This window comes from Panicum virgatum, chromosome 9K, assembly GCF_016808335.1.
Source record: "Panicum virgatum strain AP13 chromosome 9K, P.virgatum_v5, whole genome shotgun sequence".
Taxonomy (NCBI): domain Eukaryota; kingdom Viridiplantae; phylum Streptophyta; class Magnoliopsida; order Poales; family Poaceae; genus Panicum; species Panicum virgatum.
In genome coordinates this window covers 47422512-47445368 of record NC_053144.1, presented here as the reverse complement: position 1 = coordinate 47445368, position 22857 = coordinate 47422512, and the positions used below count along the sequence as shown (strand labels likewise).

At 44.3% G+C, this 22857-nt stretch overlaps 2 protein-coding genes across 6 annotated transcripts; one reads left to right on the top strand and one right to left on the bottom strand.

Moving 5' to 3' along the window:
- Positions 1-1075: 1075 nt before the first annotated feature.
- Positions 1076-12905, top strand: LOC120651790 (syndetin-like). Of its 5 annotated transcripts, XR_005666321.1 has the most exons (27): positions 1091-1605; positions 1687-1854; positions 1939-2013; positions 2331-2409; positions 2661-2725; positions 2816-2905; positions 3100-3189; positions 3396-3482; positions 4504-4587; positions 4665-4784; positions 4899-4927; positions 5368-5500; positions 6250-6729; positions 7222-7703; positions 7777-7840; positions 7941-8043; positions 8159-8331; positions 9417-9542; positions 9672-9742; positions 9929-9991; positions 10621-10693; positions 11399-11518; positions 11757-11834; positions 11921-11959; positions 12058-12108; positions 12208-12383; positions 12492-12656. XR_005666321.1 is itself a non-coding variant. In XM_039929423.1 (26 exons), exons 1-26 carry the CDS (start codon positions 1348-1350, stop codon positions 12316-12318), a joined length of 3312 nt encoding a protein of 1103 aa, XP_039785357.1. In that variant the 5' UTR covers positions 1091-1347; the 3' UTR covers positions 12319-12656. The 5 variants fall into 5 exon arrangements, 3 of the variants coding, with proteins under 3 accessions (XP_039785358.1, XP_039785357.1, XP_039785359.1); XR_005666322.1 differs by lacking the exon at positions 11921-11959 and having other exon boundaries at positions 1076-1605; XM_039929423.1 differs by having other exon boundaries at positions 12208-12656.
- Positions 12906-14608: 1703 nt separating this feature from the next.
- On the bottom strand, positions 14609-15585 carry LOC120651789 (cyclin-dependent protein kinase inhibitor SMR1-like). The gene has a single exon (XM_039929422.1). It carries the CDS (start codon positions 15397-15399, stop codon positions 14965-14967), a length of 435 nt encoding a protein of 144 aa, XP_039785356.1. The 5' UTR covers positions 15400-15585; the 3' UTR covers positions 14609-14964.
- Positions 15586-22857: the final 7272 nt, after the last annotated feature.

Sequence of the window (22857 nt, the reverse complement as noted above, 5' to 3'; positions counted from 1 at the left end):
GGAGAAAAAAGCATGCACATGGATTTTTTGTGTTTCCAAACTAAACTTTTTAAAAGCTACAGATGAAGTTCGGCCACATTTTGGCTGATATCCAAGGCTTTAAAAGCCCGACTATATTTTGATCGAAGTATCAACTATTTATGATCGGAGGGGTAATATGATCAAAGTGTTAGTATAAAGCACCTAGTCAATAATAACAAAATTAAAGTTACACAAGAAAATTGACCAAAGTGTTAGCACCTAGTCAGTAATAACAAAATTAAAGTTACACAAGAAATTTGACGTAGGAAAATTTCTCTCAAAATAAAGATTTTCATATGGTATCATAAAATCTTTATTTTGAGAGAAATTTAACGAAAGATAATAATAAGAGAAATTTGAAAGGAAGTGAAACTTGTTGCTTCTGTAGCAAACTAGAAACCATCCAACATCTGTTTTTCAAATGTCATTATACCAAAATTGCTGTGCCATGTATTATATTTATATATTATTTTTGGGATTTCACCACCGCAAACTACCATTGATTTATTTAATGATTGGTCTAAACTCGAAAATTAAAATCATAATTTAATGTCATTGACAGGGGCTGCTTCTCTGCATTGGGCAATATGGTTTACAAATAATGAAACTATAATTTAAGAAATGCAAACAATTTTTTGTTTGCAAATTCTTTTCAGAGGGATGTATTTGTTCCGTTTTGGGCTGTGTGGTGACAGAAACGAGGAGCTTGTCAAAGCATCCCCATGCGTAGAGTCATGTATGGTCGTTTATTTTACGCATTAGTCAATAATGATGGACCATTATATGTTTTTAACATTATACATGATGTAATAATTTTGGACTCGTGCCTATTCTATGAAGAGGTTTGATGTTTTCCGCTATCTAAAAAGAATTTGCTGACATATACAATTAGAAATGCCTTGGAACGAGTTCTTTTTTGAAAAGCAAATGACCATATCTTATTGATGGAAATTGCACATGAGATAGCATTTGATGGGGAAAAACACACTCATTGGATTTTGGAAACTCCAAAGGAAAAACAGCATGAGACAAGTCATCACTCCCTCTCGCGAGAGTGCGAGACGTCGGTCATCCCCTTCCTTGCCCCGGGGCTGCCTGACCTCACCTCTCCTCTCTTCCAGTCTCCTCTCCGCTTTATTGCACATCGCCCGCGAATTCCTAGACCCAAAGCGACCAACCACCTTGTCCAGTCATCCTCTCCCCCGCGCGATCCAGCCCAACGGCGACACCGCCGGCGCGCGCCTGCCCTAACCACCGCCCGGATCTGGGAGCCGCCGCCGCCGCTCCCTCTCATGGTCCCCGGCGGCGGCCGCCGGCGCTGCTGAGATGCGACGCGACGCGCCGCCACCACCCACCGCCCCCTCAGCCTCCTCTTCCTCCTCGTCGTCACCCCTCTTCGGCGGCGGCGGCGACCAGCTGTTCGAGTCCGGGCCCAGCCCGCTCGTCTTCCTGCCCCTGCTCCTGATCCAGGGCGGCGGCATGGACCTCTCCCGCGTCGGCGAGAAGCTCCTCAGCTCCGTCCGCTCCGCTCGTTCCCTCGGCATCATCCCCCCGATCCCCGCCGCGCTCTCTCCTCGCCCCGAGGTCCTTTACGCCCTCACTCTCTCGCACTGTGTCGGATCAATGAGGTAGATGTTGCTCACATTTGTGTTGGACCTTATGTAGGTTCCAGAACGAGCCGCTGCGGCGGCAGCTGCTGCACGTGCGATCGCGGGGTTGCCACCACATGAGAGAATCAACCTGCCGTCCAATTCGGAGGACTTGGTCTCCATATACGGGAGCAACCCACAGGGGGAGCCCGTGGAGGAGCTCGAGGAGGTGTTTTATGAGGAGGTGGGTGCTGCATTTGCATGGATGTAATTGTCTGCGCCTGCTAGGATCTGTGTGTTTTGAGTTTGAAATTTGGATCATTTGCAGGAGTTCGATCCAATAAAGTACATTCTGCAAAGCATTCCAGAAGAAGGCGGTGATGCCACCTATTTTGATAAGCAGGTTAGTGGTGGAAGCTTATGTTCTTCATGTAAGGCATTGTTAACGAAGCACATGATGAGAAAACCTATATGTAGCATACTTTTGAGTGACGTGTACATGCATAAGTGGCTATGTTTGTAACGGCTTGGTGAGGTTTCAGCAATGGGAGCTAGCTATGAACTCTGTAGAAGAACTGATTCCCATTTTCCGTTTAGAAGCATCTAGCTATAAAAAATAACCGTAATTGGTAACAAACATCTTGTTCCACCTTCATGAGGACGCGCTTCTTAACCAAATCAATGTGCTCTGTTTTGCTAATGTAGTTTTCCTCTTTGCAGTCTACTTTGAGATTAGCACAACTTGATAAGATTGCGGAACGATTATCACATCATGTTATGGGCCACCACGAAGAAATGGGTATGTCACCAGACTATATAAGAGGTTCAATTTTTTGTTATCTTTTTCTCCGCATAGGATATGATAGTTTTCAATTCCATGATTTTTCCTTTTTTTAACTTTTAGCTACACATTCAAAGTTTAATTCCTTTTAGCTGTGAAATAATGAAGATATCTATTGCTACTTTTTCCCCAGTTATGCCACTAAAATTTGACCTTTGATGAGTACCTTTTAAGGACATTTCAGATTACTGATATTTAGTTTTGGCCAGTGAAGGGGATGCAATTAGTGATGGAACTAGAACAAGACTTAAAGGTTGCAAATGTTATATGCATGGTAATATCTCATGAAACTTTGTCCTTTCTGGCTTGTTTGGTACCTTTGGATATCTAGGGCTCTAGGCCTTACAATTAGATCAATTTTCAGAATGGACGAAGGCATATAACCTCTTCAAAGAATGAAGTGTCAAGGGATCTGGTTGTCAATGTAAAATCAAAGAAGAAACAAGCTTTGCTGGTAGGTGCTTGCTCTTATATATTGTTAATTTGCAGCATTTTACTTGTAAGCTTTGTGGCTGGTCCCAAACCCTTCCTTGTAGACCAGAACATAGTGACACAGTAAATTGAAATGTTTTTTTTTCTTCCAGTATCACTACTTCTAGGCACATTGAATTGGAGTAAATAAAAAGGTTTAGTTTTTGCATAATGCAGGATGTTCTTCCTATTCTTACAGAGCTTCGTCATGCACTAGACATGCAGATGGAACTTGAAACTTTTGTTGATAAAGAAAATTACTTTCAGGTGAGTTTATTTTGGCTATTGTTTTTTTTTCCTTGCTTCATTATTATACTTCTTTACTTTAAGGTGATACAGGCAGCTGTTGATTTCAATCTTACCATGATATTTCAAACTCATAAATCATATATAGGAATATGGGTTTGCTGCTTTTGACTTGAACAAGGGATAGTTATGTTAGGTTTCTAATGATATCTTACTGATGTTTGCAGGCATTCCAATTAGTGCCTGAGTATTTGCAAATTTTGGAGAATTATTCAGGACTTTCTGCTGTACAAGAAATGGGACGATGGATCGAGGTGGTTATCTTTTTCTTTGCTCACCTCCTATAACCAGTTTATCTCCTTCAATTTCAAAAGTGTAGGCTGTCTTAAGTCTATCTGAATTTCTGTTGGTACTAGTTAACTGCCCATGCTTTGCCATGGAACATCCAATACACCGTATGCTTACCATTAGCTAGTTGTTTATCAGTGCATTACTATGGTAACAGAAACATTCATATATGTCATAGTGTGTATGAACACAGTAAGATCATAAATCATGTATAACTACCTAAATTACTTTTATCAATATCTTTGGTTCTCCTGCTCTATATGGTCATTTATTGCATAGGTGTTAAATAAGAGATAAGGTAGCTAACGTTATCCAGTTGTAGTGAGATAGCATCCAGGCCTTGTGCTGTTATTTTTTAAGCAGCTTTTGTGCAAGTCTGGGTCTCTGGGAGGTTTATGTTAAATAGACGGTCTATCACAGGCTCAAAAAACAAAAGAGAAAAATAAAACAGGCTGCATTTCCTGACCCATCTTTGTACCCCTGCTCCAGTTCTCCTCTCATGTCACAATGGCACAGTGCTACCTCCTCTTCCTTGTTCTCGCTACTTCTTCTCCACAGGTAGCGTTGCTGCCTCCATAGACCCTTCGTGCTGGCCAATCTTGCATCGGTGGAAGAAAAATCAATTTCCCTCGCCCTCTCCATCTCTCCAGTCCTCTCAACTTCTTCAGAGACTGCAGCAATTAGCCCATGCTACCATTACATCGTCCCATTGGAAGGGTAAACGGGAGGTCATGGTAGCTATGGAATGGGGAACGACAAGCATGAGGAAAATGCTGACTGCCTGGTCCCACCTGTTGGAGTGGTGGGATGGAAGACACACCAGCACTGCCAATTCATTTTTTGTACAGTAGTATAGATGTAGATATTCAAACAGAGAAAAAAACTTCTGCACCTTCAAATTTGAGCTAGTTATCCACATTGTTCATTTCTGATGATCTGATGCATGTTTATCCTTGTGATGATATTTCTGCTGTGACTACATTGCAGGCATGGTTAGCTCGAACGATCCAAAAGGTGGACACCCATTTACTTGGTGTTTGTCAGATTTTCAATGAAGAGAGCTATCTGACTGTGAGTGTCCTCAAGATTGTTTTTCATGGGTTATTGAATTGACATGGTTGCTAGAATAACATTATTTATGGATATAGGCTGTTGATGCATACGCACTGATGGGTGATGTCAGTGGCATGGCTGAAAAGATGCAAAGTTTCTTCTTGCAGGAAGTACTCTCTCGGACACATTGTGTCCTGAAAGAAATGTTAGAAGAGGTATTAAATTTTCTTTATCAGCATGCTCCATCTTGTTTTACCATTCTTATGATTGCCCATACCAATGTCTCAATATGTTATGCTCTCAGTTTTCTAATTGTGAAGTAATTGCAGGAGGTTGGAAATAATACGCAGAGAAATAGGTCTGTATTCAGCCCCTTGTCTTTGGTTCTTTTGGCTGCATTTTAAGCTTAAAATAGAATTATAATGATTTGGATGTTGTATGGAATACAGATATGGTTAGTACTCTGTGAGTCAGTTTCATAGTTGACTTTTATCAGTGGGGGACTAATTTCTTTTTTTTTCCTGTGTGGCACATTATTTTTGGCCCCCCAATGATTTAAGTTTGGTTTGTATTTTCCCCAAACATTCGAAAAGTTTGGAACAGACACTAGAAACAGGTCAGGAAGAGATCCTGCGATACTGATACACCCCCAGTTTTTTGAAACATACATAAGGCCCTTTTTTTGGGGGGTGGGGGGGGGGGGTGAATTCTACATATAAACCGGCTTGCCTTATAGAATCAAAGAGCATTCAGGTTTCTCCAAGCACCTACTTAACCAAACTTTTTTTTTCACTGCAGGTTTACATATAGTGATCTTTGCGTTCAAGTTCCTGAGCCCAAACTTCGCCCCTGCTTGTTGAGAACCCTTGAGACCTTATTTTCATTGATGTGCTCATATTATGCTATTATGAGCTTTTCCCAAGGAGATAAGGTAAAATTTATTGTTTTGCCTTCACTTTTATTGTTGAAATCTTCTCCATATATCTGTGATTAATAGTTATGGACTGAGTGGCAAATGCTGCCAAGGCTCAGCACTTCAAAGTAAACCAATATGAGAAACTACAAAATTTATGTTTCTGCTTCACTGAACACAGACTAGAGTCAAATTGGAAAGCCAAAGCAGTTGAGATATATTTGAACCAATCAGATGCTTACAGCTGATTAACCTTCTTATATCCCTCTGATTCAAAATATATGATGCTTAGGACATCCACATGATGTACAAGGTGACATTTTGACTAGCAATTTGTTTGAAAAATGTAAAATTTTAAATAAAAATGATTAGAAATTATTAAGTACTTTTCATGATGAATCTAGCACCTATCTTACTTAATCAAACTACATAATTCTTTATATATTGATGGTCAAAGCTTGAAAAGTTTGACCGCTAGGAATCCTAAAACGACACATTTTGATGTCAAATGCTATCATTTTTAAACTGTCTTATATATGTGGAGTTGGAGCTTGGCAACTGTTCTATATATTTTTTTGTTGAATTATAGATTGAATATATGATGAATATTTTTCTGTTTTCAGTATGAAATAAATTTAAGGTAATTGCACCTATCTTAAGATCCAATAATCTATATATATGTGGGTCTGATGCAATATATGCTTAGTCTAATTTTAAATAACAGGTTGTTGTTGCTCTTATTCATGATTTATTTGTTTCCAATTCAGAATATTGAGTCCAAGGGCCCAGATCTAGCAGACAAGAATGACACATCTCAGAATAGTGATGAAATTTTAGTCGATTCAGGAAGGGGTCATTCAAGTGCAGCAGTCATTCAGGATGGTTCCGCAGCTGAAAAAAGTGACAGAGCATCATCATCCGAGGTCAGCAATCCTGATGCTAGTACATCAGGAACGGATTCTCCATTCTATCAGCTGAGGACAGATGCTACAAAACTTGTTGCACAAACGTTTCAAAGAGGAAGAAGAAATCTTTGGCAGCTGGCAACAAGTCGCTTATCTGTTTTACTATCTAGTTCGGCTGTTTGTTCAACTAGTATATACCAATTCCTGAAAAACTATGAAGATCTTACCATTTTCATTTTGGCTGGTGAAGCATTTTGCGGGTTTGAAGCTAGTGAGTTCCGCCAGAAGTTGAAGACTGTCTGTTTGAACTACGTGGTGTCTTTTCACTGGCAAAATATATATGTACGTCAAATAACTTGTATTCAACTTAAGCATTAGTGTAACTGTAGTCATAACATTAAAAGCATGTGCAGTGCATGAGGCGTTTGTAGTTTGTAGGAACATTTTCGGACTTCTTATTTCTTCCATTGGCATTTCAGGATTCATATGTTGTGGTTGATTCTGTGCATGAGGTGATGCAATCCATTTGTTGTAGTTGATTCTGTTTGCAATTGATATGTACTTTATCATTACATCCACATTACAATCTGTAAGAAAATACATAAATAATAGCGTTTTAACGTAGTTCTGGATAAAAATAGGAGAATAAAAGGCAATGCCTATTTGCTGGTAATGCATGTGTCCCTCTAGTCAGTACTATACTTTATTCTAGACCTTTCGGACTTAAGTGCAGAGATGGAAATTGCAAACCGTTAGTGTTCTTCACGTAGTGAGTCATTGTGTCATTTGCATATAACTTTTTTAACTTACCATGTTTCATCATTCTTCTGGCAGGCTCTTAAGATGGTACTGGAAAAGGAATCTTGGACAATAATGTCTGCTGAAGCTTCGCAGATAATTAGTTTAGCTGGCCTAACTGGTGATGGTGCTGCACTGTGCTCTCCTACCAGTAGAAGTTCCAAGTTGCCAATGAATTCTTTCCATGGGAATTCAACTACAGCCAATTCAGGGAAGCAAAGGCTTGGATTTGCTTCTTGGCTTAAGATTGAAAATCCATTTTCTATTAAGCTGGAAAATGGCTCTGCCGAATCCCCAAAGTACAATGTGCTTTTCAACTCATCAGTTAACAATAATCATGGCAATGGAAATAATTCATCTCTGGATGAGGAGAATGAAGACCTTCTAGCGGATTTCATTGATGAAGATAGTCAGTTGCCTAGTAGGATACCGAAAACGAAAATTGTAAAAGGCAATTCTTCACATTGGAAAGATGGAGACATTTCATCGCAGACAGGCTCGTCACTTTCTCTACTAAGGTATTAAATGCTTTTGTTAACCTAAGAATGTTTCTATGCATCACTTCCTAAGATAAATTGCTACTGGTAACAGGATGATGGACAAATATGCCAGGCTAATGCAAAAGCTGGACATTGTCAATATTGATCTTTTTAAGGTTAGTTTTGCCATTCAGCATCAGTAGGTTTGCCATGTGGCCAACTGCAAGTGGAAGACATTTGTGGTATATCTCTATTCATGCTCGACAAAATTTTCAGGGTATCTCTCAACTGTTTGGCATCCTTTATCATTACATATATGAGACATTTGGGCACCAAGACAGGAGTCAAAGCAGCAAGCCTTTACCAGATCATCAATCATGTAAGAATTTAGAGTTAAACAAAAAGTTTTCATGGACACGTTTCTTGACTATCACTTCATATATATACATGATTACCTTTTCAATTGCCCTTATGAATGGCTGTGCTGTATTCAGCTCGGCTTAAAGCCGCATTATCAAAAATTTCACAAGACTCTGATCAGTGGACAAAACCACAGAATGTTTCATATTCACCTTCATCCCCTTTGTCAATGAATTCAACTTTTGGTCAAATGGATGTGATGCCTACTGCGCCTCCCAGTTCAATGTTCACTTCCTATGGACTAAAGGTAAGTGCTCGTTTTTAATTATCATGCTTACATAATCATTTTTAATCCGAACTCGTTTGCAGATTTAACATATTCTCTTCTATGTCGAACTGATTTGTGATATTTACCATGCCTGTCATAGAAAAAAGTGAAATCGTCTGCTTATCTGACTCGAGCTTGCCTCATTAAAGGTCAAGTTCGCTAATTCCTGTGGTCTCTAAACTAGAAGATGAACCATGAAGTTGTACCATGTGGTCTTATATGATTCATCTGTTCTCACTATTTTCTCAATAGCATTAGCAACTTGTCAAATATTATTTTATTGTCTTTATAATTTTAACCATTGCAAAGTTGGTGTACAAGTCAACAAAATCTGGTAGTTGTGCAGCTTTTAGGCAATACATTTTGCACATTTCTGTGAGACAATTCTTCGTATTTAGTTTGAAATGTTCTATTTAATAATTAATTTCTATGGTGTGACTTCCTTGCCACCATAACTGAAGTGATGATATGACAGATTGACTACTGGCTTACTATGATTGTTTGGAGACAAATATTGTATGCCAAGTTGTAATGCAATGTCGAAGGGGTTGGTGGGTGTCTAGCCTTTGGAAGTTACTTGTGGACTTGCAATTCGACTATATACCTCATATTTCTAGAATAAGAGAGTGGCGGAGAGTGGAGGGCAAAAGTGGCATATAATAAATTTCTTCATTATGTGTATACCATGGAGGTAACATAAAGAATCTAGATGGATATATGGGGAGACGTAATGAAGCGTATGCATGAGACTTCGGGTCCTTTTTTACTATTTATTTTTTCTTAAGCTATTTATGATAATATCCTTTATTCCTTGTAGAAGCCAATGAGTGTTCGTCACTAATGAACCTTCTTTAGATGTCTTTAACAGGCTGAACTGAAAATATCTGTGATTCTGAAGTTACCTCTCTGCTTGTTAGGTGTTTAAGAAGGCATAGTATTTTGTATGCAGAATGCCTTTTATTTTCCTTTACACTTGTTTGGAAAGATTGTTTCCTCTTGTACATGACTCCCTAGTTTTAGTGTCCTCATTTTAAAAGGTGCATGTCAACTTATTTTTCCTTCAGGAGAGATGTGCAGCTGCTGAAACAGTATCATTGGTTGCTCGAGTTTTGAACAGATCTAAAGCCCATCTACACTCAGTGTTGTCTAAAAATAACACTTCTGCTGTTGAAGAGTTCTATAGGGTGCTGGTACGTTCCTTTACTTTTGGGAGGTTTTTCTGCACTTCCTTTTCCTTTGGGATCCTGGTGATCTCCCTTTGGTAGTCTGTAAATCTAAAGATGAAATATGATTTCAATGTTTACCCATCTTTGTCGTAGGTGGATTCTGTTCCAGATTTGACTGAGCATATTCACAGAATGAGTGCACGGATGCTTTTGCATATTGATGGGTATATTAAATCATCCAGTCTCCGCTTTTTTCTCTTTTGCCATATATTTTTTTTGTGATTTGCATAATCATGGATACTGACAGACTATTAGGAGTTAGATCGATGTACCTTGCTCGGCCGCTGCACTGTTGTTTTGAATCACCTCACCTGTATTCTCAATTGAATGTGTGCTGAATGTGTTTTCAGGTATCCAGAGAAGATTGCAAACGCTAAATGGGAGGTGAAGGAGCTTGGAATAGAACACAATGGGTATGTTCATGTTTCACGCTTCTCAATATGAACAATTTGAATTTTTTTTTTCTGCTATATGTTTCGATGTTTTCTGCTCCTGTTGTTATGCTTCCTTTAAAACCTCCTCTGGTACCTCATAATCATTTATAAATTAATTTTATAGTAATTCACCATGTCCAAATCTAATGTTGGCAGCCATGATGTCCTTTGTTGTATGATTACTGTAGGAAGGTGATTTGTGGTCATTTCCCTTCAGCAGTTGAGTAGACCAGCTAGCAGGATGTATCATTGAATTTGTTCTTCATCCATCAATTTGTAGGCATTTGGTGTTTAGTGTATACATCTCTGTAGTCTGTACTTGTTGCAGACAAAATTGCACGTTGGGGCCCTGTGCTAACAAATTCACGATTGAAGTATTCAGCCTATGTATGAAGTAACTGAATGCATTGCAAGTTGCGATAATATATAGCAGATTCTGCGATCTAATATGTATGTCTATAATACAGGCCACAGGGACTTAATGTGCCAGATTTCTTAGTATAAGAGGCTTAGGAAATTGATTGCTATTATCATAATAAGAGCAAAGACTGCAATTGCTGGTGTAGTTTTTTTAGTTGCGCCACTGATTAGGTGTTTTTTTTTTGCAGATATGTTGATTTGTTATTGGGTGAGTTCAAACACTACAAAACAAGACTGGACCATGGAGGAATTTCTAAGGAGGTTAGTGTGAGAATTAACAGATAAACAACAACAACAACAACATAGCCTTTTTTCCCAAGCAAGTTGGGGTAGGCTAGAGATGAAACCCGAAAGAAATAAGTTCAAGGTTCAGGCACATTGATAGCTAGTCTCCAAGCGCTCCTATCCAAAGCTATCTCTTTAGAGATGTTCCAATCCTTAAGGTCTCTCTTAACCGACTCATCCCACATCAGTTTAGGTCTACCTCTACCCCTCTTTACATTATCGACTAGCTCAAGGATCCCATTACGCACCGGCGCCTCAGGAGGCCTTCGTTGGACATGTCCAAACCATCTCAGCCGATGCTGAGTAAGTCTCTCCTCAATTGGTGCCACCCCGACCCTATCCCGAATAACTTCGTTCCGGACTCTATCCCTCCGTGTGTGCCCGCAAAACCACCGCAACATCTGCATCTCTGCTACACTCAGTTGCTGCACATGTCGTCTTTTTGTAGGCCAACATTCAGCACCGTATAACAGATAGTTCCTTCTATTTGTTTTTCCTCTTCGCCTTTTCTCGTTGACCTCACTTTGCTTATTTCTATCATGGTGTTAAGCAGTTCAAACTTAGAATAATTTTGTTTGTTCAACATCATCATCTAGAAAATAATGTTTAGCTCTTTTTTTTTTAATTATTTGGTGATAAATTTATTGACATGAGGAGTGAATTAACTTGTGCGCTTCACAGCTGCAACACCTGTTGATGGAGTATGGCATAGAGAGCATAGCAGAAGTCTTAGTGGAAGGTCTCTCGAGAGTGAAACGGTGCACTGACGAAGGGCGTGCATTGATGTCTCTTGACCTGCAGGTTTTGTTCTTTTGATTCAGATCTATCACATACTCCTTCCGTTTCAAATTGTAGGCTATTTTGGCTTTTCTAGATACACAGCACTTGTTACGCACCTATATATCTATTATGTCTAGGTACATAAGAAAACCTATGTATCTAGAAAAGCCAAAAACGACCTATAATTTGGAACGGAGGGAGTGTTCGTGAAGTGAATGCCATGGAAGAATCCATAGTGAGAGTTTTGATATTCTTTCAGGTACTAATTAATGGGTTGCAGCACATTGTATCAGCAAATGTAAGGCCGAAGCTGCAAACTGTGGACACTTTCATAAAGGTAAGCAGAGTGAATTAGTAGTAGATAGTTTGTACTTTACGTACGAGTTAATGGTGGTCTAATGGTGGTATGCTCTAATTGACTAGAGCCATGCACCAATCTGCAATTCTACGCCCACCACCAAGGCACCAACAACTGCTTCCTTCATGTTCATTTTCTTCTTGTCATAGTGAGATTTTGGGTAAGGGAATTGCTGTTAACAATTCTTGTGCTGATCAAACAGGCCTACTATTTGCCGGAGACCGAGTACGTTCACTGGGCACGGTCTCATCCAGTAAGAACTCTGCAGAACTTCCATCTCCCCATCGATACCATGTGATTGCTATACTTGAGACAAATAAGCTTACCCACCCGCCATCTCTGAACTCTACAGGAATACAGCAAAAGTCAGGTAGTCGGGTTGGTTAACCTGGTGGCCACCATGAAAGGGTGGAAACGGAAGACGAGACTAGAAACTGTCGAGAAGATCGAGGCGGCTCCGTAGACTCCATGGAAGGTTTTGCTGTGATTGATTTTGTTTTGTTTGCTTCAACTACTGCACATAGAGCTGTATGTTTCTCCTCATTCTCTCTATTTTTTCCTCCCTCCTTATTTAGAATCATTTTTGTCGATTCTTTCACCTTCTGGCCATTTTGATGCTAACCCCACCACCATCAGGCCATCGCCCGCCCATCCATGGTGTGTATTTAAGCGACGACACCTTTGTATCATATTATCAAGCTGGTGGCGGCGAGTTGCCATTTACCTAAAGGAAAAAAAGAACTGTGTAGTACATCTTACACGGAGCATTGGCTCAATAAATATGATGAATAGTTTCATAAACACCGCACTCACTCTCAACTCTCAAGGATACCGTGCGTCACTGTAGCCTTCCGCAGATGGCTTGAATGGTTGCACGAATGCGTCGCAGATAGTGTACAATTATTGGTAATGCTCTGGTATTCATTGAGCCATTCAGGCCTCCTCCAACTGCCAGCTTAGAGATAGCTGGGATTGTATTTTATTCACTCTACGATGTAAAAATCTTGAGACTGTCTCTATCCGGCGAATAGCTCTAAGCTATTTGTGTGTCTTTGCTCTCTCTAATTTTCTACTGTTCCTCTACTCTCTCTCCTCGCGTTACAGCCGGAGCTGGCTCGGACCGATGGAGGAGGCCTCAGTGGTGCTGCCGAATCTCGGATCGTTTCCTTTCCAAAAAAAAAAAACAACTCGGATCGTGGTAAGCTTTAAGGCCGCCGCAGGTCTGCTTCACCATCGTACTGGGGGTGCCAAAATGTAACCGAAGTCTCAGACCTTTTACTGTGCTTTTAATGCGACCTCAGGTCTGTTTGCCACCGTATTGTCGGACTGCCAAGTAGCCTTCAACCATCTTCGTCCTCGTTCTGGCCTCAGGGCAGCGAGAAGCTCAAGGATGGTGAGTTGATGGCCGCGAGAGGCCTTGAGCAGTTGAGCGTGGTTGCCTCATTGGCCATTGTCCGCCCACTGGCCGAGCCCACAACCCCAACAGAGCTTGTGATCTTTATTTCTCCACTGGGCCGCTGGAGGAGCCATTGGAACAGAGCTTGGCGCAGAACTTTTAATGGCGGCTCTGGCTCGATCGTACGCACGCAATCGAAGCCTCAGGATTCCTCAGAAGATTTAAGACAGGCTCAAGTTTTATGACACGCTCAGGCAGTCAGGGCTGTGGACTGTATCATCGTCCGTGTTGCCAGTTGACCTCTTCCTCGTCCTGAGAAGTGAAGTGAGAACTCCTCGACCTTGTTTGGATAATCCCATTCCATTCCCTCCCCCCATAGGCATGGATTGAGGTGGAAATTTGGCTTATTCCCCCTTTCAATCCAAATGAAGGGAAATTATTGTGCATCCAAATGAGCCCTGGGCGGGATCCGTTGGCGCCGCTGCCCCGGTGCAGCTGGGAGTGTCGTCGTGGCAGCGGGACTCGCGGCCTCGGTGCCCCTCCGATCCCCCCCTCAGCTCGCGTCCCTCCCTCGTGCGCCCGCCGCCGCCTGCGACGATCCGACCCGACCGTCGCAGGCCGCGGGACAGCCGCAACTGCTTCGCGATGCTCCTCCCCTGACTCCTGAGACCTGAGCGCCCCCCCACCCCACACACACCACACGCAGCAACAGTTCGCGGAATCATTCCGGCACGCAGCCGCGCCTGCGCGCCCCCTGCCGCAGGGCTCGCAGGCAAAGCTGCGGCGCCGGTCGCGGTGGGTTCCGCTGCCGCATGATTACCCCGGCCTGGATCGCTATTCGCTCCGCTTGTCCCCTCAGATTCCTCTCCTCTGCTGGCAGCTTGGATTGGAAGGGAGGGGGCCTCCATTTTGCACAGCAGTCGTGCGTGCGTCAGCTTCGCCATATGTGAAAAGGAGAGGCCCTAGTCCTACTAGGATCCTTCCTCAGTTTGCAACAAGAAAACTCCGGTGGTACGGTTGAGCACAAAGTAGTCTCCTACCTACCTGCAGAATCTCCGGTTTCTGCCTTCTACACAAGCAAGAGTAGGTCGAAACCAAGGTTTTAAATTACTAGCTAAGACGTTTAGCGGCAGAGCTGCCGTTACGGCGTTTAGCGGGCTATAGCCGACTTTAGCGGGCTATAGCCATAACGGCCACCCTTTCTAAAAGCTACAGCGGTCTATAGCAGAAGCTATAGCCGGCTATTTAAAACTTTGGTTGAAACCAGAATACCAGCTTAGCTTAGAGACATCTTGTCAGAGCAAAATAAGCAAAGGAATGCTATTTTGCTAATGCGTGCAAGAGAGGAAACCATAGAGGACTCGGAAGGGAGACTGTATGATTCTACTGGTACAACTGAGCTTGCTTCTCATTACACAGGCTACATGTGGAAGCAGCAGATTCAGGCGTGCAGCTGCCTGCCTATCACACTAAACCTTAGCTTGACGCCACAACAATACTATCATCATCATCATCATCACACACACTAAACCCGGTACAAGTATGTAGAACTAGCTAGAGAGATACACTATAGTAGTACAGCAGTAAAAACGCAGTACTCCTAACAAACCTACCATAGCCAAAACCACTTGGCCTTGCACCTAGCTACCGCTGCACCACCCTCTCTACTACTGGTCTACGACTGCTGGCATCTACTGGTATCTAGTAGCTAGGCTAGCTGCTGCTCTTCTTCGGCTGCGGGCAGGCCACCCTCCGGCGCTTCTTCTGGGCGGGCGCCGCCGGCGCCGGCGACGGGTGCGGGCGCCAGAAGAGACGCTCCAGCTCCTCCAGCCGCAGGCTGAACACCTCCACCTCGAACAGCCGCTTCCGGCACGGCGCGGGGGCCGCGGGCGCGCGCGGCTTCCGCGGCGCCGGCGGGCACGTCCCGGGCGGCTTCACCTGGCTCTCCCCGCCCGTCGGCGTCCGGCACCGGTAGTCCTCCTCCTCCTCCTCCTCCTGCTGCTGCTGCTGCTGCTGCTGCCACATGGCCGCCGCGCTCTCTTCCGCTGCCGCTCCCGCCCCGCCTCCCGCCCCGTGCAGGAGGAGCGGCGAGCTGCACGGCGAGAACGCCGGCGGCGCGGGCTTGTAGAACTCCGGCGACGCGGACATGGCGGCGCGCCCGCTTTCTCGAGAGCAAGAGGGAGAGGCGGTGGCGTGGCGGGGCCCGGGGCGAGTGTGAAACGAGGCAAGGGCCGGCGGGAAGGGGGAGTGGAGTTGCTCGGGACACCTGCCTTCTCCTTCCTGGTTGCTCGCTCTGCTCTTTGCTTGGGGATATGTTCTGCTTTTGGGAGAAAGGGCCCTTTGTAGCGGCCCTTTTGTATTGGGCGGGTGTCCTTTTGTACCTAGCACGTTTGAATGTTTTGGTTATTACGTTTAGGTCCCTGGATGATAGCCCCCACCAAGATCGTGCGCACACGCACTGCCCATGCCCCACCCGCTTCAATTATTATGTTCACTCAGCGCAAAAAAAAATGTTAAGGTGAATCTCACTGCATTAAAAAATTAGTAGGAGTCGAGCACGACTGCACGATCAGGCTCTTCCCATCTTAGATCGAGGAGGAGATCGATCGATCCCCTATGCACTCCAGGCGCCTAAAGCGTGTGATCCTGATTATGGGCTCCCATCATCATGTCGTTGTTATCATGGGTTGCACGTCGAGGCAGTTCACTTAGTATAAGTCTAGAAAAATAGACATACGCTTGGCTCCAAACAATTTTCTCCCACGACACAATTATATTTCTCTTTGTATGGTACTGAGTAGTACCTTGCTAGTTTCCACCCAACAGCCGATGACCACGCTTATAAGCCTAATAAAGTTGTCATGTAATTAAAAAGATTTCACCGTTAGTTGCATGTCTTGAATTACAATGCCTATTGCACACCTTGGATTAGATTTGAAAAGAAAAAAAATCTAGTTATGTGGCTATAATTAAGAAAATCTGACATCACTTACATAATAGAGTCAAAGAGAACGTGTTGAATCTTCTTCAATCTTCTTTGCACGTTTAAATAAAAGTTCGGTGAGTTTGACCACGAAAAAGTACTGTATGCTACAACCACACATGTTTTCCTCCGAAGGTCATACTGCCCCTAGAAGTGCAGGCACCATGCATGTATCCGTTGGGCGGCACATTTGACCTAATGACGTCCTATACTAATACTGCTAGAGTACTACTAGCAGCCGCTAACCTGTGTGCAAATACAGGAATATCAGGGGCCTGCGCGCAAGAACGAGAGCGGCCACGCCAAAACTGGCCGGAGGTAGCCGACAGGCCGATCATAGGATGGGGCCAGCTAATTGGCGAGCGCGCGCCAGGAGCGGTGGTAGTGAGCAATTTTCCGACAGCCCCTTCTTTCCCTTTCCGGTAAGGCCTAGTTTGGAAGCCCAAATCCCCGCTGGGAACCCCGTCGATTCCCGGCGTCGGCAGCCCGCGCGGAATTCTTCCACGCGAAGCCCATCATGCGCTTTTGGAAGCCTTGTGCGTGGGGTTTTTTGGCCCGGGTAAGCCCAATTTCCTCGTGGAAGCTGGCCCGGCCTCTAGACATCGGGCGCCGCTCCTCTCCCTCGTCTCGCTCGGGGCGACTCCGCGAGGTCGCGAGGTCGAGCGGAGAACGCCGCCGCCGCCGCCTGGATCTCCTCCCAGTGTTCCTGCAGCCATCTCCTCCTTCGTATCAGGTGATTCCCCTCTCCCCGTCCCCCTGCATCTCCTTGCTCCCATGCTAGGGTTTCTTCTCTCCTCTCCTCACACCTTTTCTTGCAGATCCTGCAAAAAATTGCGGTCGAGGGAGCCTACGGCGGCTGTGAGGGACCCGACGTCGAGCTCCGGGGCCACTTCGTCGGTATGTACGCACTCCTCCTCCGCATCACCCCCCGCACGCACATGCACCTGGGCGTCGTCTCGTCTTCCCATCCGCGTCACGCTGCGCCTCCGTTCACTGGCCGCACACGGTGTAGGGTAGGAGTATGCAGTCCAATCTTGTGTTATCATTGGGTATATGATTCCCAGATGATGAACTAGACTTTGCAGGTCAAAACAAAATGTATGTGCAGATAGAATGCAATACAGATTCAATGTACAGGGTTTACAAAATATCGATCTATAGATATGGTCTTGAGATACTGTTCTGATGTTGCATTCCAGCTAACTCCCGCAGGATTTTGGCGTGCATGTTGCCAAAATGCCTAATCATGCTTACTAGTAAGACCTTTTTTTAGCGTTGTTCTCCCTACCCATTGCACAGCCTACCTCGCTTGTCATCTTTCGAATTTGCTTATGCTTTTGTCTCCTGTCCTCCAATATATATTGTTTATTATGTCTTGATTGAAGCTCCTGCATTGCTATTCCTGTGCGCACTATTTAAGTCTGAATTTGAAAGCAAAGTGAAATTAGACAAGATATTTCCTCCTGAATTTAAAAGCAAAGTGAAATTAGACAAGATATTTCCACGACAATGATAATCAGGAAGGCTTAATTAAGGCTGCAACTTATTTAAACATATAGAGAAGGTCTAGACCTGATTGTTTGCTGATTATTTAACCATATAGTTCAGACTTCTCAATGGAAGATTGTTTGCCTTATTATTATATATAGCAGTAATTATTTTCAAGTTTATGAATTATTTAGCATATCTGCAGTTTTTTGTTGCTTGTCATATGACAGACTTTGACTCATTTAAGTTCACACTTGACAAGACAGTTTGACTATTAAAAACCATGTTCTGTACAAACTGGTTATTGGCAATTGTTATGAATGCATACTTTCCGATATCAAAATTTTTAGAAGCAAGTTATTATTATGTCCTTGCTACATTATCATACAAGTATTGTTGCTGCCTTGTACCATGTTAGTAAATATTTTACTAAATAATATTATCTATTGTAACATCCCAGTTTTCATCATGATTAAGGGGGAGTGTTGAAATTTATAATGCAAACTTCTAGAAGGTTTTATAAAAATAAGGATAAACCATGGCGTAATTTTGTTCACCATGACAAGGTTCTAGAATGTTCCACAAAAATCATAAGAAGACAAGAAGCTTGAATATTCTCTTGCCATGGTAAAATTTAGAATTTTCTAGAATTAGATATTTGTAGGGAACTTAGATATTTGTAGGGAACCTCCTAGATTGTGACATGTGTCACTCATCCAAGGGGGTATGGGTGCATATATAAGGAGGGTGCCACCCCTTGCCATGCCATGCTACTCCACCCCATCCCACACACATCCAAGGGCATGGTAGAAGTGAGCATAGGTAGAGTGTGCTAGGTGTGTTCCTTTGCTGCTTCTATGAGGTAAGCGTCTTTATAAGTGTGATTTGGAGACATTATCTGATTGGGAATAAGTGTGAAATCTACACGGATCACAAGAGTCTGAAGTACATTTTCACCCAGTCAGACCTCAACCTTAGACAGAGAAGATGGTTGGAGTTGATCAAAGACTATGATTTGGAAATTCATTACCACCCTGGAAAGGCTAATGTGGTGGCTGATGCGCTCAGTCGTAAAGCATATTGCCATCACCTAGTCACACAAGCCCCAGAGCTGAGTGAAGAAATGAGGAAGTTGAACCTAAGGGTTGTACGCCGCTCTTGCAACTATAACTTTAGTGTCCATCCCGTCCTGGATGACCAGATAAAGGAGGCTCAGATGGAGGATAAAAGATTGGTATGGATTAAAGATCGCAATAGTGAAGGCAAAGCCCCAGATTTCAGAGTAGATAAAGACGGAGTCTTGTGGTTCAAGAAGAGATTATGTGTGCCTAAGCAAGGTCATTTCCGCAGGACCATCTTGGATGAAGCCCATAACTCAGCCTATTCCATTCACCCTGGCACTACGAAAATGTACCTGGACCTTAAGGAGAAGTATTGGTGGAATGGTATGAAGGGAGATATCGCTCGATTCGTCGCTCATTGTGATGTGTGCAAAAGAGTCAAGGCAGAGCATCAGAAGCCTAGTGGATTACTCCAGCCGTTGCCGATCCCAGTATGGAAGTGGGATGAAGTTAGTATGGATTTTATCACCGGCTTACCAAGAACCCAGAGTGGTCATGACTCAGTTTGGGTAATTGTTGATCGACTCACTAAAGTGGCTCACTTCATCCCAGTGCGTACCACTTATGGAGGTGATAGATTAGCCAAATTATATATTGAGCGTATTGTGAAGCTGCATGGAGTACCTAAGAGGATTGTGTCAGATAGAGGAACCCAGTTCACTTCGAGATTCTGGAGCAGGTTACATGAAGCACTTGGTACAAAGTTGGACTTCAGTTCAGCCTATCATCCTCAGACTGATGGGCAGACCGAAAGAGTTAATCAGATCCTTGAAGACATGCTAAGAGCCTATGTTCTTACTTAGGGCAAAAATTGGGAAGACAGTTTGCCATATGCAGAGTTCTCTTACAACAACAGCTTCCAGTCAAGCTTAAAGATGTCGCCGTTTGAAGCCCTCTACGGGAGAAAGTGTCGCACACCTCTCATGTGGACCGAAGTCGGTGACCGCATTATTGAGGGCCCAGATTTTATTAAAGAAGCAGAAGACAAGATAGCAGAAATCAGAGAGAATCTAAAGGCAGCTCAATCCCGCCAGAAAAGTTATGCCGATAAAAGAAGACGTACTCTCAGCTTCGAAGTTGGAGACTATGTGTACCTTAAAGTTTCCCCAGTTCGCGGCACACGCAGATTCCAGGTACGAGGAAAGTTGGCCCCACGTTACATTGGACCTTTCCCAATTATCAAGAAAGTGGGAGCGGTAGCCTATAAACTTCAGTTGCCAGCAGAGATGTCAGATGTACACGATGTATTTCATGTGTTCCAACTCAGAAAGTGCCTGCGAGTACCAGAAGAACAAGTGGCCTCAGAGACAATCGATCTGCAGGATGATCTCAGATATCAAGAGGTACCAGTAAAAATTCTGGACACTGTGACGTGAAGAACCCGCAACTCAGAAGTCAGGATTTGCCGAGTTCAGTGGAGCAGGCATTCGGAAGCAGAAGCAACTTGGGAGAGAGAAGACGCGCTCCGAGCCGAGTTTCCCAGTCTCTTTAGTGGTGAAGCTGAATCTCGGGGACGAGATTCAACCTAAGTGGGGTAGGTTTGTAACATCCCAGTTTTCATCATGATTAAGGGGGAGTGTTGAAATTTATAATGCAAACTTCTATAAGGTTTTATAAAAATAAGGATAAACCATGGCGTAATTTTGTTCACCATGACAAGGTTCTAGAATGTTCCACAAAAATCATAAGAAGACAAGAAGCTTGCATATTCTCTTGCCATGGTAAAATTTAGAATTTTCTAGAATTAGATATTTGTAGGGAACTTAGATATTTGTAGGGAACCTCCTAGATTGTGACATGTGTCACTCATCCAAGGGGGTATGGGTGCATATATAAGGAGGGTGCCACCCCTTGCCATGCCATGCTACTCCACCCCATCCCACACACATCCAAGGGCATGGTAGAAGTGAGCATAGGTAGAGTGTGCTAGGTGTGTTCCTTTGCTGCTTCTATAAGGTAAGCGTCTTTATAAGTGTTAGTCTCCCAGTTAAATTTAAGTACTTAGTGTATAAGTTGTGATCCATCGAAGGTTGGCTCTGCCACCCGGGATCACAAAAGGGTCTGGGCTTCATCGAAGGTTGGCTCTGCCACCCGGAAGCCAGCTTCATCTGTTGGTAGGCTCTGCCTCCCGGAAGCAAAAGGCGGCTCTGCCGTCAAAAGGACCCGGTACACTAAGTAACTAGAAGCTGACCGACTCTGAATTGAGTTGGTGTAGGTCCTCAACTTAGTAGGGCTGCCTCAATCACTAACATAAAACTTATGTTGCAATTAAACTAGTAACGTAAAATAATACTAACGTTATACGAGGTATTACATAACTACTAGGTAAACTATTTTATACTCTTGCCTTGCGTTAGTACATTCGTTCCCTCCAGTAACCAGCATACGCATGCTTGCACCCACGACAAAAATCATCTCGTCTCTTTCCATAAAAGCCTCTCAAGTCACCGTACCATGCCATAATTCCCAGACAATCATGACAGCGCCTACCTCCTTTGCCATAACTTCATCATTCCCTGGAAGCCATAGAGTACCCACACCATTGACCTTGAAAAGACCCGTCATGGCAGCACCCACCTCGCTAAAAAAATCGGGGTCGCCACGAACAGTGCCGGCCGAGATCTTTTTTCCGCCGAACCGCCTCACCCGCTCGCCCTCGCTCGCGCACGCGCGACACGCCGGCCCCACGACGGGACCGCGCACTGCCGCCGGCACCATGCCGTGCCGCCCACCCCCACGTCCCCACCTCGCCCACGCCGCTGCAGCGCCCTCGCCGGCTTTGCCGCCTCGGCGCTCGCGCCTTCAGTGCTGCCACTGTTCGCGTTGACGGCGAGCTACCGCAGCCCACGCCGTCGCCGTCCTTGCGCAACACCGCTGCTGCTCTCCTCGCCTATAAAAGGAGCAAGGCCGTGACGAGCCCCGTCACCAGCCCAAGCACGCCGAGCCACTTCGCTCCGCTAGCTGAACCACTCCTCCCGAGCCCAGCTCACTCACGAAACGAAGCTCCAATAATTGATCCTCTTCCTCGAGCTGTTCCACGCCAAGGTGAGATGGCAGGCAGCTCCCCCGACCATTAACTCCACTAATAAAGGCCCAAAACACCCCCAGGCTGTGAGCACTTAATCCAAATCATTCTACCAACCAATACTGTAAACTCAATATCTCCTTCATATCAACTCCTCTTCACCTAACTCTTTTTCCTTAACTCTCCTCAAATCATATACTATCTATTCCTCCTATTTTCGTCTCCATTTGAGCTTATTGCTTGCTTGTGTTTGTTTGCCGGTTGTGCCGTTCTCGCCCGTAGATCACGGAGTGACCGAGGAGGAGCCCGCCAAGGAGCCAGAAGACCCGTACCACGAGCAGGAAGCCGCCGCCGCCGACGCGTACGCAAGCGAAGGCAAGTTTCATCGACCCCTACGTGAGCGGTTGCATCCATGTGAGGACGTTTTGCTGTAGCCTGGGTCTAGGATCGATTACATATACTAGTACTTGAGTGATTGAGTGTGCTCATGCATGCATCTGAGTAGTCATGCATATCCAGAGCTGAGAATAGGATAAGAAGGGATCTAGCTGAGACCAGGGCAGCTGGGTATGCTGGAGCCGGCGCTACCATGGTGGTAGACTGGCAGGTGAGTGCTACCGTGGTGGTAGGCTCGAGTTGATATGTTGAGGGATGATTGCTGCCCTGGTGAACCATAAGGACCGAGTTGTTTTGACATCTCACCTAGCTTACTTTCAGTACGACCACATGAGTTTGTATGGGCAAACCTTAGCCTAATCCCACTGGCTAACCTGGTAGTCGTCCGAGGTGGATATGTTTTGGGGAGAGACCTGGAATGGTCCAGACCCGAGGGTTTGGGGGCGACTAGTCGGGGTTGAGCCACGGCTGGGTGTCGGCTATGACGGAGCCGTCTCTGGACGGTGAAGTGCGTGTGGGTAAAGCGTACAACCTCTGCAGAGTGTATAATCCATTCGAATGGTCCGTGTCCACGGTATGGACAGGCTACGGTG

Coding starts and splice junctions, on each gene's coding strand:
- LOC120651790 (XM_039929423.1), top strand. CDS start 1,348: ATGCGACGCGACGCGCCGCCACCACCCACCGCCCCCTCAGCCTCCTCT. Junction 9,543..9,671: donor AAGAGTTCTATAGGGTGCTG/GTACGTTCCTTT, acceptor TCTTTGTCGTAG/GTGGATTCTGTTCCAGATTT. Junction 9,992..10,620: donor CTTGGAATAGAACACAATGG/GTATGTTCATGT, acceptor TTTTTTTTGCAG/ATATGTTGATTTGTTATTGG.
- LOC120651789 (XM_039929422.1), bottom strand. CDS start 15,399: ATGTCCGCGTCGCCGGAGTTCTACAAGCCCGCGCCGCCGGCGTTCTCG.